Source organism: Astatotilapia calliptera, chromosome 13 (genome assembly GCF_964374335.1).
Source record: "Astatotilapia calliptera chromosome 13, fAstCal68.1, whole genome shotgun sequence".
Taxonomy (NCBI): domain Eukaryota; kingdom Metazoa; phylum Chordata; class Actinopteri; order Cichliformes; family Cichlidae; genus Astatotilapia; species Astatotilapia calliptera.
In genome coordinates, this window is record NC_137434.1 from 6,220,312 (window position 1) to 6,237,298 (window position 16,987).

The 16,987-nt window shown below is 43.5% G+C and overlaps 1 protein-coding gene across 3 annotated transcripts in view; it reads left to right on the forward strand.

Moving 5' to 3' along the window:
• inpp5a (inositol polyphosphate-5-phosphatase A) overlaps nt 1-16,987 on the forward strand; it is a 153,703-nt gene that overhangs the window by 121,715 nt on the left and 15,001 nt on the right. For all 3 annotated transcript variants that reach the window (XM_026190029.2, XM_026190031.2, XM_080287730.1), the window contains 3 exons: nt 6,432-6,524; nt 7,622-7,696; nt 13,841-13,914. In XM_026190029.2, coding sequence (XP_026045814.1) covers nt 6,432-6,524; nt 7,622-7,696; nt 13,841-13,914 — 242 coding nt within the window. The remainder of the gene's footprint in view (nt 1-6,431; nt 6,525-7,621; nt 7,697-13,840; nt 13,915-16,987) is intronic.

The window sequence follows — 16,987 nt, forward strand, 5'->3', positions numbered from 1 at the left end:
CACTGCAAACTTTGAAAAGCGATGACAAAGAATAAACATTCCCCTGTTGTTAAGGAAGCCGGCAAACCTGCAAGGATTATTTAAACAAGTTGGCCGACAGGATTCCCAGTGTGAATCTTTACTGTCAGCACCAGAGTGATGTTACTCGACAATGGCTCATTGTAACACAGCTGTAAACCCAGTGTTGGCACCACGGGCTTTTAAACAACTCTGCCCACTGACATTAAAAGTCACCGGGCTCCATTCACATCCACACACAAATATCCCATCATATTTAAGAGGGCCCATTAAGGGCCACATTGAGAATTCATGGCCCTTTCTCTCACTCTCCCTTGTGATTTATCGGTGGCGAACATATTGCCAGGCCCTTTCAGAAGGAGTGGCTCAAGTTTTTGTCTTAGAGGAGGCCCAAAACAATGCATCTCAGGCACATTTCTCCGACAGGGCCGGGGGCCGGGGCTGTCCTAACATCTGTTTGTGTCCAGAGCCAGGCGGGCCCGGAGCACAGCGTGCCTCGGTGGCCCCCTTCTCCTCTCCTTGGGGGTCTTTGTTCCCGATTTCATGCTATCAGAGCGGCAGCATGTTTTCCTGCGCAGAGCTGTCACTGATATAAAAGGCCCTGAGTGGGGTCACATCAAGAGGGATGGGCATGAAAAATTGGTAAAATGTATCACAAAGCCCACCCACTAGATGGTTGCCTAGCGCCCTGTGGTGGGGGATGTCAAGACCCCTCCGCCTCCTCCTCTGTTACCTTCCCTTTTCCCCTTTCCTTTGCTGAATTACACCTCTCCCTCTCTCTCACCCTGGTGGACAAGCACATCATTTAGATGAAATGGTGCAAACAAATTAACGGGTGGTGCTTCAAATAAGTCTGCGTTCTTTGTGTGTGATGAGGGTTTACTGGGGTCCTACCAGTAGGAAGGAAGCTGGTCACCTGCCGGCCCGCCTGACTGAAAAAGCCATCAAATGCTCTCTCAGAACAAGAACAACTCATTTGTTACACGTATGAAGATATGTTTTTAACATTTGATGAAGTCTGTGTTTAATTTGCTTCTTCAAAAGTTGTGGAAGAGTCTCCATGATTGCAGCGCGTCTCGTTTACAGTGCTAACCACGCTCCGGCCTCTTTCGAAGAGTACAGAATTACTCTCTCATTAATTGTTAGGACCTGATTTTATCGAATACCAGAGTAATGAACTCAACATACTCTGTATGCTTATTGGACCGTCACTAATCACCAATCAGTGATTGGGCCTTCGATATTCCCTAATTGACTCGGCAACGACAAATCACCTCGCTGTCTGTTTCCTTTAATTGATTCCTGCGGTTTAGAGCTGCTGCAGGAGCAGGTAAATTAAATGAGAGAGCAATGTTTTCAGGTGCTTAGTAAGTGCTTATACTCTATCAATAGCGCTGCTGCCGCCTATATTTTAATGCGCTACAATGATTGCTTCACGGTTGGATGTGAATTTGTTTTCTCATTAACAGGATAAATGCCGTCTTTAGGTCCGAGGTGTTAAGAAGAAGTCGTGAATGGCCGTGGCGCTGCCGGCTACTCCTTCACATCACAAAGCTCCCTTTTTTTGGGAGGAATTGTAATAAGTGCAGCTAACATTCAAATGAATGGCTATTGAGCAATTTAAGCATGCACGGCTTTATTGAGAGGTTAAGAGAAGCCGGTACGTTAAACAGTCTTGCAGACATCTGCCGCGGTTGGTTCCAAAGTGCTGACTAAAAGTGGCAGGGGAGGTTTCTCAGATTAAATCTCTCATTAGGTTTTCTTTGTACAGGTGGCAGTAATGTGTCAAGAGTCCGGGCCTGAGACAATGCCCTCCTCTTACTGGGACTAATATGGCTCTGGAGAGCCCAGCCTCCTTTTACTGCCACTACTTTACACAGAGACACAGTCACAATGAAGCATCTGGTGGCCTTTTCCTGTGTAGAAAGCTTTTCTGCGGCTATTGTGTCAGCAGCAAGTGTGCATGTGCGAGAGAAAGAGACAGAGAGATCACGAGGCTTAGTGCGTTTCTGCAGCTCGAGCCGACTTGTCGCAGCAACTGTCCGTTTCTCTTTAAAAACTTAACTCGAATAGATGATTTCTGAATAACTCCCCTCAGCTCCAAGCTTGGGTGGGTGGCCAAGTGCGTGCTCGTGCATCTGTGTGTGTATGCGTGAGTAAAAAGAGGAAAAAAAAAAACAACCCAGTAGTTGGAGGTCACAGGGGTCAAAGTGATGAATTTTTATAGGCCTGTTCCTTGTGTTTCAGCCCTGTCCCTTTCTCTGCGCGCTGCACTGCCTCTCAAAGACAACCATGCAGGGCAATTTGTCCTGCGGGGCCCTGCAGAATGGGCCAGCAGAGAAGTTAAATACCAGGGGTGAACACACACACACACACACACACACAAAACATACACATACATTGAGTTTCTCTCTCACACAACCCTCCGTCCTGTTGTCCCGAATGATTTGTGGCCTGTCCATTATCAATTCCAGGGGGACAAATGCTTTTGGTGGGTTTCTGAAGGTAAAGCCAGAATGGCAGCCCTCATTGTGCCATTGTTTTTAGAGAAGTTTCCCAGATGTTATAATGCACAAGATAAATAGGGCACATTATCACTACCTCGCACGCCCTCTTACCTCTTACCAAGCTCTTTTTTTTCTTTTTCTTTTTTAGCAAGGGCGTGGCAGGTTAGAGGACCTCCTACAACGCGCACACTGCCATTGGCCATCAACATCAGCTCTCACCGCTGCTCACTGAGTTCATGGAAAGGAGTGAGAGTTCTGTGTGTCTCACTTGGTGTCAGGGGAGGACACAGGCCAGGTTTACTGGGGTCAGCCGCCGACCAAGTGGGTCACACAGACTAACTTTGCGTTCACGCTGATTCCCCTTACCACTGTATATATGTGTGTGTGTGTGTGTGTGTCAGTGATGAATCCACTGTGTTTGGAGACATTAAATTAGCCAGTCACAGGGAGAGCGGAGTGGATAACTCTGGCTTGTGTCCAGTCAGATGAGGTGGGGAGGGGTCACAGCTGATTTACTGGCTCTCCTGTGTAATAGCTGGCAGGAAAGCATGGCCGAATTTGTTGTCTGCTACTTTGGATGCCACCTTCTCCCCTCGTTCGTGCAGATGTCGCAATCGCGTGCGCAGGATGAGCGTGATGAACGACGGCGAGTGGAATAAAAGCGATCGGAGTGCCGAGCAATTCGCGCTGAACCTGCCACCCCGGCTGGCACACCTTAACTCAGCTGGCAGCTTGGCTTTGCGTGGCAGCTAGAAAATAATGGTGCATTCTGACAATGCCAGTGCTCCCGCTGACACAGAGGGGAGCCCCCGTCCCCTGCCTCTAGTAATGAAGAATGAATACTTAGCTCATTGTCCACTCATCCTCTTGTCTCTTTCTGCACACGCTCTCATACTTTCTTTAATAATCACTGGGCTTCTGTGGGAGGGGGGGGGGGGGGGGGGGGTGGTGTCCATCACATAGGTTGGGACATGCAGTTTACATGAAATAAAAGCATATAATAAACTACATGCCTTGAATATGAAATTAATTTTCCAGCGTTGCCTTTCATTTATTTTGTTTTGAGCAATAAAAAGGTAAAACATAAAGGTTAGTTAATGTTAAAAAAAATCAAGAGATACTTTTATTGTATTTAATATCTGAAATCTTGTTCGTCTTTTAAACCTGAGCGGTGTGATTTTCAAAGAATGCTCCCTTCTGTTTGTGCGTCCCATTAGCCTTTTTCCTCTTCTAAATGTTGACTTGTGAAACAAACCTTTGCACATTGTCAAGACTGCTATGCTGCCCTGAGAGGGTTTCTTAGTGTTTAAGCTGGGAACGGTGGATCATGTCCATCTGTTGGCAGCACCAAACACAGAAGGCTTGAATGCTAGTTTGTGTGTGTGTGTGTGTGTGTGTGTGTGTGTGTGTGTGTGTGTGTGTGTGTGCGTCTTCGGTCTTTGAAGTGGGACAGATTGCTTTAACCTCTCTTCTAAGGAGAGCAGCTGGAATAGAGAGCTCCTTTAAGCAGCCGCTTCCTCCTTCGACAGTCATGAGATTATCCTCCATTGATGCACAAAGCCAGCACCTTCCTCCGCCTCTCATCCCAGCCCCCCAACCCCACCCGGCCCCTCTGGCCCTGGACAAACACACAGTGCTGACCTGTGACCCATAATGCAGAGACGCAATGCCAAGTCACTTTGCAGGATCTGTTAAAGAGGCCACAGCAGTGAAGACATCCACACTGTCCTTTGGACTACAGCGTTGTACGCTGACAGCTGTCTGTTAATATTTTCCCTTTGCCAGACTTCTTCTTCTTCCCACAGACTAATTGGCATATATCAAATGAGAAGCCAATTGCAGAATTATGGTAATGTCATTTAGGATGGTCAGTGAGGCAGTTTCTACATTTAATGTGCTTAGGAAGCTGCGGCTTTGAAGGGAGATATCTGTTCAAAGATTCTGCCCAAGCACCTGGGCTCTGTTGGCAGCGGGAAAGACACAGCACCACACTGATATAGCCTTAAGTGACAGCATGGGCTTCTCATTTTCCCCCAGACATCCTCAGTGTCTGGTGTGCGGATCTTATGACAGAGCCACTGGGATGAGCGGGCGCGTCTTAAATGAGTGGGATGTTTGACGCAGAAGATGACAGTAGGGGAGCTGTGATCAATCCAGTGCAATCAACCACCACCAACGGCAATGATTACTCAGTCGTTAAACATAGGAATGGATCGATTGTTAACATGCGCAGATGTCCAGAGCTGGGATACCTTAAGGTCCGTCTGCACCGGTTGCTATTTGTGTAAAATACCTGTTATTTTTCCAACGGGCTAAACACAGAGTCTGCATCTGGAATCATTTGTTTGCTTTAAGTTAAAGTGGTTTCCTTTCTTCAGGTAGCTAAAGTGTAATCATTCTGGGAAAAGACATTTTTTCCCACCAGAAAAAGCATTAGCTAATTGTCTTTTTTTTCTAATTGAACCCTCCCAGCAGTGACACTCTTGGCACACAATATAGACCTACAAGAATACAAAACCTCAGTTATCTCACTGAGAATTACATCATTCTGTTCTTCTCCTAGCTGAAACCTATATGTATCATCTTCTGTCTGTCCATATCTACATACATTTAACTGTGCCGGCGATTCAAGTATCGCTTAACGGATTATTGAAATCATTTGAACATGAATGGAGTGGCTATTTCTGTCCTTTAAATATTGATGCTTATTGTGCCAGCGAGCAGTGTAAGCTTCTGGCTTCAGTTGTAACTGTGAAGTGGCCAGGGATTTCTGCTTGACTGATTTTTGGATTTGCAAAGCAAGGCGACAGAAGGGCACCCACTTGGAAGAATTACTGGAGTCCGATGTTTGTAGAAACCCAAAAAACGTTAGGGTGCTTTTAATAGCCCTAATTTAAAAAAAAAATGCAAAATTCACCACATCTCACAATCTTCTTGAAGATTTCTAAGAGTTTTTGCTGATGATATCTTAAAATTATTATTTTTTTAAATCAGTTATGTATTATATTACAGTACTGTTACATTTAGCAGTAATCAAACACCCCCAAATGACCTTCTTCAATTGTCTTTGCTAGCTGTGGCTACAGTGACTTTTTGACAGGGAAAGTATCTCTTGCCCTTCTCACTAGCTCCTTCTTTGGCCTATTCATTGCACAAAGCTGCTTAAGCACACTTAAGCGCATTAGCATTTGGCTGCCAGGGGACCATATTGACCCTGCATTTGGAAGGCCTAAATGAGTGAAAGATGGAGCGATTTGTTAGGGCTTTAGAAAGTTGCTTTTGGGGGAGTGGGGGTAAGCATGAAGGAATGGGGCTGAGGCGGTGGAACGGGGGTTCGAGGAGTTGTTCCACTTTCTCTCAGGGCATGGTGTTTGTTCTAATCTGGTGTGCCATTTCTTCATGGCCGAAGCAGGACTGATTTGTGACATTTCGGTCTAAAGGGCCTTTTTCTGCTCGCTATATTGGCTTGACCCGATTATCAGATCTGTGCTTTGAATTTGAATCAGGTCACTGGCTCTCTGCTGTGTGGTATGGGAACCACTGGCTAAGGGATTTCCTCATTCAACTGTCTTCAAACACAGATGGCCGAATGTTTAACTAATTGTTAAGAGAGTCCACAAAGAAGAATTTAACCATGCACACAGTCCATGGGGTCAGTACATAGACCCAGATAAAGAGAGGGGACAGTGAGGTGGCTGTTTGTGGGTTGGCTCTTTATAAGTCATTCAAATACACCACAGTGTTTAACGAATGGTGTTGAGGTATACTGAGAAACTAGTGTGTGCTGTATATTAACGTGCCAGTAACTGTAAACTAGAAATTATATCATAGATGGTTTGCATGTTAGTGACATCAAATGAATAAACATTCCAATAATCCTCTATCCTGTTGCTTTCTTATGTCCAGAAACTCTGCTCTGATGCCACCATGCAGACAATCAGAACCGACAACAATGAAATTCACAAGCTAGTATTTCAAGAAACTGATAATGACCGAAAGGTGAGTTCTTCTGCTTTGAAGCATCATTTCATCAACGCTTACAAAAAAAAAAACCCCAAACAAAAAAACAAATACAGTCCTTTTGTGGGACTGTGTATTCACTGACTAACCCAGGGGTGGGCAATCTCAGTCCACGAGGGCCGGTGTCCCTGCAGGTTTTAGATGTGTCCTCGAACCAACACAGCTGATTTAAATGGCTAAATTAGCTCCTCAACATGTCCTGAAGTTCTCCAGAGGCCTGGTAACGAACTAATCATGTGATTCAGGAGTGTTGACCCAAGGTGAGATCTAAAACCTGCAGGGACATCGGCCCTCGTGGACTGAGATTGCCCACCCCTGGACTAACCCAATGTAGGCTGGTCCAATCCTTCCACCCACAGGGGGCGACACCTCTGTTTGCACAAAGTCAGATTGTATGAAACTCTGTCGATGAACTACGTAGACACTGTCCTGATGAGTTTATGGTCTCATTCTTTAGTTTAAAGTCTTACTGGTATGACATGATGTTCATTATTTCATAGCAGGTTATGGTTTAGGGCGAGCCTACCTCGTGATCCAGTTCTAAAACACCAAGTTGTTAAGGGCCTAAATATTCAGTTCAGGAGATGTCAACGTCACCGTGTCCATCATTTATATACAGTCTACCGTTGGAAGCAGGTATAAGTTAAGGATTAAATGTAATCATAGCCAACACATTACAGTGTTTGCTGTTTTAAAGGTCAAGACTGTGAGACTGCTCACTGTTGGTCAGTGTGTCAAACTTCATTGCTTTTATCCTACTGATATTAAGGTATTAATATAGGTCTAACCCTTTTGTTAGTAAGTAAATGACAATATTCGAATACCATATTTAATGTAAAAAATTGTAGGTTTTGACCTGTGTAATGAAACTTCAAATACTGCTTATTTTCTGCTTTGATACACCTGACCCCGGGGTGCCAAGGTCAGTGTAAAGCCTCGATGAGACACGTGTAGAGATAACAGTGCTGTCTGCTGCTGCAGCTCAATGCTGTTCATTAGTTCTCTAATTACTGAGTGAAGTTCACATTAGTATTGCTATTAATCAGAGTGCAATTTCTCTCTTTCCACTGATTCAGGTTATTCTTCAAATTGAAAAGAAGCTTTTTAATTATGTCAACCAGGAAGTATTCCGGGAAGACAATGGGACCTCAGTAAGTCACTCCTTTAACTTTTATATAATCATCTACTTTCTCACCTCTCATCTTATCTATTACGAGTTTAATTTCCTTGATCAACTGTCATATACATTCTTTTTTCACTGTGTAATGACCGCCACTGACTGACTGTGAAATCAACAAAGCAAAAGAACAAGTTCAAAATGACTCCTCATGTCTGCACAGTAGCACAGAAAGGTTAAAATAATTAGGTTGCAGCTGCTGACCTGAGTGGTGCAGATGCCCTCACATACCTAACAAACAAACACTCTTTTTCCCCAGTCAAGAGGCCAAATGTAGGGAATAACTTTTAAGCAGCACTCAGTGCAGACGAGACGTGTTCAGCGTCTGCAGAAGAAAAACAGCAGAGGAACGCACTTCCACTTTTATATGGTTGTATATTACATTAAGTAGTTCAAAGTTGGACCTTGTTAAAAAACATGAATGACAAACACACACACACACACAGCAGAATTGGCAGTGAAGCGGCAGAGTTTATTAACCTTGTTAAGTTAAAGTTTTGGGTAATAAATCAGCGTTATCATTTATGAACTTGCACTGGGTTTGTATCACAAGGACAGTGTGGTTTAATGTGAGCTCGTTATTACTGCTAATTCAATTCATGCCTTTTTAAGTGAAGTTGTATGATTTTGCACATGTCTCTTGTCACATTGAGAAATATATATATATTTTAAATCCATGTAATTATATTGATTTTCTTGGGCCGTCCGGGGTTTATTCATATGCCGCATGATAATGTTGATTTTCCTGCTCTGTGCGTTTATAAGTCACGTGACGTGCATCTCACTGAGCTGAAAAAAAGCGCCCACTTGATTTTCCATTAGCCGTGTTTGCGTGTCAATAAATTAAATGAAGCCACTGAATATTTTCAATTGTTTAGAGTGGCCTAACGCAGCCAAACAGATGGTTCAAAGTAAGCTGGCATATTTTGGAATTGGAATTGTGGGGAAAAAAAGTATTTTCAGTTACTTTCCTTAACTTCCAAAATTTACTGAGTTCAGCATTATCTTTTATGTGACATTTGTTTGGCTTCAAGCAAGCTCAGTGCCTCCAAAACACGTGTCTTTCTGTTTTTCTTCTTTCTTCTTCAACTGCTGAGATACAGTATATCCTATTATGGACTTATTTTAAGCGTTTTTACTGTAAATGCATATTAAGGTAGCCAAATAATCCAGAAACTAGAAAATAAACATTCTTGCTTATAAGGTAAAATGTAGAAGACTGCGAGTCTTCAGTAAGGAAAGTCGATGTGGATGTCTGATTGCATGCTGTCCAGTAAAGCATGATTGAATCTGACCAGCAGAAATGTCCCCTAACTGCGAAACAGTAGCTGTGGGGAGGCTGAGGTACCCCACCCTCCCTTCACCTTCATTTCCTTCTCCCTTCCTCCCTCTCTCTCTGCCTCCTCACCAAGCCAGACAAGATGGATGACATAATGGGGGCATCAGAGATAATCTGATGGTCATGGTCTAGTTAAACACACCGTGTTATGATCCTTATAAAACAAACTACCTTTCCAAAAGGATAAATGTCCCTCCTTACACTCCTCCACTGGGGAAGGGGGGGAAAGAAAAAAAATCCATTGCATCCTTCATCAACTGCAAGACTTGTACCAGCTTGACAGAAATTTAATTCGAGGCAGCTCTTGAAAATAATTATTGTATTTTGAGAGGAGTAATCATTGGCCGGGACATGATTGAATGTGTCCATGCCTATTGACTTTTGCTATGATTAATAGGTTTGTTTAGTCGATATTCCCATCGAAATTGTATAATTAATTATCCCCGGCGCTGTCACGGCAGGACGATGGAGAGCCCTGATGAGTATTTGGGAAGATTAAATTTTCTGGGCGCTCATGGCGTCAAGGGGCACCATGGGGCCTTGCTCCGGTGGAAAGATGGGAGGAGCGTGGTGTGTGTGTTTGTGAGGCTGTGCAAGCATCCATGGTGCACACTCGTGCAGTTTCTGCCTTTCCTGGAAGACACGCACAAACACACACAGGGCAAGTCTCCCTCCTCCACTCCCATTGATTTTGTTTCAGTATCTCTTTATTGTAACTTTATCAGCGTGTGTCGGCAGATTGGGGGGGGACCAGGAGAGGGGAGGAGGGTGCGTTTGTGTACTAGCTTTAGCAAGTGATGAACCTTTCTGTCTGGCGTGCCTCTCCTTGTCATGCTGGCAGCGTAGTCTTCAGCATTACTCAAAAGCCCGGAGACATTTTAAACATGAGAGGGACATAAAAAAAAACCCTAAAGAACAAATGCTGCCTCAGCCCGAAGTTCTTTCATATTTCACCTGTCAGAGCACTTAAGTGGCAATACAGAAGCCATGCTAAATGAAATCTGACCTTTATATAAATTGATGCTACAATGAGTATTTCTTTTAATTTAACTCGCCTTTCTTCTGAACGCTTTAGGAAAGTATTGACGGCTTACTTAGGCTTATCAGAATATATGGCTCTAAGAGACAGTGGGCCCAAGCTGCCGTTGAATTTTTTTACGTTTTTTATTTTTTTATTTTATTTTATCAGAATAATTGTGAAGTTAAATCCAGCCTTGGTCGGCCCATCTCAGCTCCCAATCAGCCATCCCCGGCCGGCGTCGCTGACGGTTTATCGGTTTTCTGCACAAAATAATGAAGATCCCATAAAAAAAGCGGGGAAAATACAGCCCCTGCAATGAAAGCCAAGTGTGAGGTGTAAAAATCAAATTAAATGACCTTTCACCCCAACATTTATTGATGAGTTTTAACAGCAGCAGGTGTTGTCACGGGGGATATTTGACGATGCGTAAATCAAAGCACAATTACAGTTGGTGGATGAGCGGGCAGCATGCTGAGAGGAACACTCGGAGGCCCAAGATGCCCTTTCGCCCTCTTTGTACCCCTCTCGGCTTCCTGCCTCTTAGCTATCAACGCCAGTCTGATTTAAGAGCGCGGCGATTATCCAAGCACAGTCAGAAATTTGAGCCCATGACAAGGTAGTTTTTATCCGGACACTTCTTCATCTTTTCCCCCTCCTTAGCATTGCCAGAGTGGCATCATCTCACGCCACCTCCTCCACAACTCCCACAAGGTCATTTCTGGTTTACAAACTCCTGCTGGCTTTATAATGTCACGAGGCCTTGAACTGATATCAGATGCTTTCTTCTTCTTCTTCTTCTGCTTCTTTTTTTAAAGCACTGACCTAACACAGCACCAGAGCATTCTGCTTAATTGACCCGGGATGAAATGTAGTGTGAAATTTGTGACTGCAGGGTTTTCCATTCACCTGGGTGAATTACTCAACATTCACTTAAGGCACACGAACACACACACACTACTTGAATACACACAGCCATATGTTGCTTATCCCCTGTTATTTAAACTGTCACACTCTATCAGTCTGAGCTGCTTTACCTCAAACATTATCACACCTGTGAATGCACAGATACTTCGCACTATAACTCACAATACTGTCACTATATGTTTCCTGCAATAACAGCGATACACAAAACTTTCTGAAATACATCAAGATGTTTAACAGAGGAAGCAAAATAGCCTTAAAGGGAAAAAATATGGGATATATGTTGTGTGCATATTTTCTTTTTTTTTCTTTTGAATAATGTGCCTCTTCAGTCACACATTCACAGTTCACATACAAGGTCTTGAATAATCAGGCCCCGCCTTGTCTTAAAAACCTTATAATAACGTATCATCCCAATAGAGCACTTCACTCTCAGACTGCTGACTTACTTGTTGGGCTTAGGACAGTAAAAGGGCAGAGAGAGCCTTTAACTTCCAAGTTTCTCTTCCCTGGAACCAGCTTCCAGTTTGGATTCAGGAAACAGACACCCTCACCCCTAACCGGTCGCAGCAGATGGCTGCCCCTCCCTGAGCCTGGTTCTGCAGAAGGTTTCTTCCTGCTAAAAGGGAGTTTTTCCTTCCCGCAGTCGTCTGATTATTTGGGTTTTCTTTCTGTTGGATGTTTGTCTTATAATATAAAGCACCTTGAGGTGACTGTTGTTGTTATTTGGCACTATATATATAACTATGTTGTCAATAGAGATCAATTCTAATAAATATTAGCGTCTAAACGCTAGTTTAACGCTACAGAGTTATTCTACTCTAAACTTTGAGGGAAGACACTGAAACAAATACCAGAGGGACTGAGGAAAACTGTTGACTGATACAAGATGTGCTAAATTCATTGGAGGCTTATACCCACCTTATATAACACTCATACAGAGGCTTCAAAACAGTGATTGAGTATTCCAACGCTCTCTGTTACACCAGTATGAGAATGTAATGCTAAATATACATTGGTTCACTTATCTTTACAACATCTTTTTTAATCTCTCAATTAGTAGTAATGCTTTCGATCAGCCTGAAGAGCCCCGTATTGGTCAGATGTGAAAAAAACAGCACTGAAAGAAGCCATCAGTGGCTGGATGGTGAGATGGTTGTGTACAGTGGAGCGTGGGGTTGCATCCCCTGCTCTGCCATCCCTCATCCACAGTGTGTGAGTCTCTCCTGTGACCCCGGCAGTGTGAGTTTGATGAATGCAGCACATCTGCCCTCCTGAACCGCTGAGACTCTGTCTGCGAGGCCCCCTCTGCCTCAAGTAATGGCCACTGTTCTACACCACTGACACGTAATCACACAAACACTGCAGAGCATCATCGTGAAGGAACACACCGACGGGCTTATTTATTTATTTTTTGTGTAAGTGCGTACTCAGCGTTGATGTGAAGACAACGCTTAGACGGTTATACACGTATGTATAAATATGTCAGCGCACACGGAGAACAGCAGTTACCTTCTTCTAATATCATAACGCCGACATGACACCGTCTCCACTTTGCGAGGACGTCCTTCCAAATAACAGCGATGACGTGGTGCTCATGGGTAATATTTGGATATTTCATCGTGTAGCCATCAACATATTGCTGCATGTAATACACCGACGTAATGTCATTAATGTTAAGCTGTCACACTCATACTATTGCGGGTGATGTCTTCATCGGGCCATCATTGTAGCATGGTGTTTGAAACGTGTACAATAGCCTAATTTACTACTAAACAAACACGACTCGCCTCCGTCTGCACGTCTTCCTGTTTGAAAGGAAAGGGCGGGACCTGCGAGCGGTCCTCCGGGAGGGTGTTGCTGGGAAACGTCGCTGTCAGTCTCTCAGGAAGGCAGTCATGCAGGTGCCCTAGCTACCTGTTCATCTCGCAGATAATTAATGTGTACAAGGAGCCGCTAATTGCACTTTTCACTAATGATTTATGGGTTTTGTGAAAGGGGGGAAATTGGGGGAAGTGTGTGTGTACACTCTAGTGAGTGAGTACAGCTGGGTGAGGAGACATGATTGATGAAGAGTGTGTGGATGCACTGTCAGTGTGGAAAGTTATACCCCCCCACCCCTGTAGGAAAGAGCTAGTGACACACACACACACACACACACTGGTCAGCTGCTGTCGATACCTGCCAGCATGGGGTATGTGGACTTCATTGAATAAGGCCAAAGATGTGAGCCTCATTCTCCGTCTTTATCACCTTGTGTTGGTTTTCTTGAGAGACTTGCTTTTTTGTACATTGTATATCATGTAAATCTTGCATTTGACAAAGACTTTGTTGCATTTTTAATATGATTTGAATATGATCTGCTACCTTGTCCACGTCTCCCCTCTGGCTTATTCAGTTCAGTTCAGTTCAGTTTTATTTATATAGCACAGAATCACAACAGCCACCTCAAGGTGCTTTTTTCTTATAAGGAAAAGAGGTAAAGTCAAAACTCCCACAATTAGATGACCCTGTATGAGCAAGCACTTGGAAAAAGTGGGGAGAAAAAACTCCCTTTTAACAGGAAGATACCCCCATACTTTCCTTCAACAGTAGTAGGGTTCAGTCATTATCAGAAATCAAATTAAAGTCAGTCCAAAGACATGCATGATGTCTTATCATGTGTCTGTTTGTTGGATCCATATTTTAATATAAACTTTGATCTGGTCAGTTTTTGAGATAAGAATATATTTTTGAGAGCAGCTTTTTGATTAATACCCCATCAGTGAGAAAATAACTGAAATGGTATATGTAGTTGTTTTATTGACGCCTCTGTCTTTTTGTTTTGCTTTCCACAGCTTTTAGAGTTTGATAAAGAGCTGTCAGTGTTCAAAGAACGTCTGCATGAACAAGAGATCGGTTTCCCGCCAAGGTATGGAGCCATTACATGTATTACACAATGGTTTGTTTGATGCATTTATGTTTACAGTACAGAGATCTACCCGTGTAGAGCCACACAGGTTATGTGGCTCTTTATCCAGCTCATTGACAGTTTGTGAATGTATGGTAAACCCTGGACGCTAACCAAAAACTGAAATTAAATGCCACTATAATTGTAACTGGGTCAAAATGACCTGTTGAGAATTGACAAGAAAACAGCCCTTGGTTCGTCAGCAGCACAGAGGAAGTTATTTCGATCTAACTTTCACTTTGTGAGAAAATTCTTATCTAATTTTTGCGTCATAACTTTTGCACTGTCCACTTCCTGCTGTGACAAAACAAATTTCCCACGTGTGGGACTAATAAAGGTTATCTTATCTTATCTTATCTTATCTTATCTTATCTTATCTTATCTTATCTTATTCAAAGCTTCTTGAAAAAAATCAGGACTCAAAGAACTGGTTATAAATAAACAGACGAAGTAAAAGCTTACTAGACTGTGGAACCCCCCAAAATATCTTTTTCTAATGTGCTACAAAATCTCTTAGAGGTTTTACCTGGTTTGTTTGTAATTTAAAAGAAAAATTATCAAAATAAAGAGGTATCGATTTATCCTTCAGTGTATCTGAAAAAATTCCAAACTTCACAAGCAAAAAAGAAAAGTGCTAAAAGAGCGAATCCTGAGGTTTAAGTTCTTACATTTCGATAAATGCAACGATTATGCTGCTCAGATATGCGCCTTAAAGACTCGTTATTAATATGTAAAATTATAAGTAGCCAATCACGCGCTTATTGTCCAAAACGGTTTAATGAAAGCTGTTGGATGTGTGTTTGATTGGTATCAGTTGTTAAGTCTGATTGCGTACGTTTCCAAAAAGCTCCCATGTGTCTCTGCTGGTACGTCCGTGTGTGTGTGTGTGTGTGTGTGTGTGTGTGTGTGTGTGTGTGTGTGTGTGTGTGTGTGTGTGTGTGTGTGTGTGTGTGTGTGTGTGTGTGTGTGTGTCGCTGTACGAACACTATGGACAGCATTGATAATTCCGTCTCACTGGGACTTGGGGGAGATTGGAGCGGGTGTTCTCCTCTCCTCTTCCTCAAACAAATGCATTTGCAATTAGCCCTTTCAGAGGAGAGGGAGGGCAAACACGCGGACGGCGCGGAAATATGTTTCGGGAGCAGCGCGTTAATGGCGCTTGACCTTTGCCGTCGGTTGTGACTCAATCAGCGCAGATAATGAAACGCTGTAATCAAACAATAATTACTTGATAAACTGCTCTGGTGGCAGGCGCAGGGCGGCTGGGGATTTTAGCATGTGTGTGAGTGTGTGTGTGTGTGTGTGTGTGTGTGTGTGTGTGTGTGTGTGTGTGTGTGTGAGAGAGAGAGAGAGAGGTCTCGAGATACATGGAGCCGTGTGTGTGTGTGTGTGTATGCGCGCACATACATGTATAAAAGTGAGAGCTGGAGACTGAGTGTGTGTGTCAAGGTTCTGCCAGTCCCTGTTTTTTAAATGACTCTGTGTCTTAATCAGGGACCCCATTTACATCACTTTGCATAAGTGACAGTAGGATTTATTGTCCTTTTACACTGGCTGACTTTTGCACCTATCCATATAATACTGAATCATCTCTCCACAGGGAGGAATGAATGTGCTGCTGTGAACGAATACAAATGATTTCCACATACTTGAGGTGATGATGAATCAAATATATGAAAGCCAGGAGCAGCATATGAAATTTGATTTGATCTACTCTGTGTGTGCGACAAACCACATCATTGTCAGTCATGTAATGGGTAGCAGTGGCCTAGTTAAACTTAAACAACCCCCTCCAGCAGTTTTCTCCTTCACATCCACACACTCACATCTATCTATCTATATAGATAGATACTGGTACCCCTCCCCCTGTCAGGTCTGCCTTGTGTTCCTTGAGCAATCAAGCCCCAACGATTGTTCTCCATCACATAGCCTGCTCCGGACCGGCCCCTCACCATCTGTGAGGTTATTACTCTTTTTAATGCAGGCCATCAGAACACAGCCTCACCGACACACACGCATGCACGCACACGTCTCACTTTGGTTCAGATCTATAAATCAATACTAGTCACAAACATTTAATCTGCAAGTTAATTCTGTCCGCTGTCCAGCGCCGGATAAGAAGTTGTCACAAAATGAGAGATGCTGTCAAGAGTGAACTAAGCATTGGCTAACAAAAGGCCGTGATGCACACTGTAAGTGGCACAATGTTGATGACTGTGTGCACACGTGAATACTCCCCCTCTGCGACGCTGCGGAGGCTTCGAGCAGTAAAATGCATATCTCTTTACCTTCAAGAAGTCATCCATCAAAGTTGGCCGTGACACGTCTAAGTACTCGGGCACCCGGGTGAGGAATTTGCCCGGGCCTTGCCACAGTTGGACCTGGAGCCAGTCGGCCGCTGTGCACCGACAGACTGCAGGACAACTCGCGCAGTCACACACAGGAACGCATGTATGCTTAGCAGTTTTCCTATCCAGTGATTTGAGAGAGAAAAGATGAGTCTATTAATCAGAAACCATTCATTTATTTAGACACAGTTTTTCCATCAGGCATAATATATGAGACTTGCAACCAGCCATTAAGCCATTATCTTTGCACTGGCTGCAGCATGGCCAGTAATGAAAATAATGTGAAGTTTTGCTATAGATTACGGTAGTTTTGATTTCATATTTGAAATGGCATAACTAAGGTAATATGCCCTAAAACATACTAAGGCACCAGTAACTTATTCATGTATTTTGATTGATTTGGAGGGAAAGCTTTTAGTACTCCTCTGATCTGATTTCTTTGCTGTTCTTTTTGCACGAGATCGATGCAAAAATTGAATCGGGAGCCCAGCTTCTGGAAGAAATGCAGTGGACGGTGAGGGAGCAGAGGGAGGATGTATTCTGCCTGTAACGTGGTTACCTAGAATGGGCTTTGAGGGAGATTTTGAGTGACATCAGACCAGCGCCACAACTCTATCAGTGGACAAATCATGAGTGATTTCAGAGCAAGAAGATGGGGTGGATGCTGATGGGTGGAAAGATGTGGA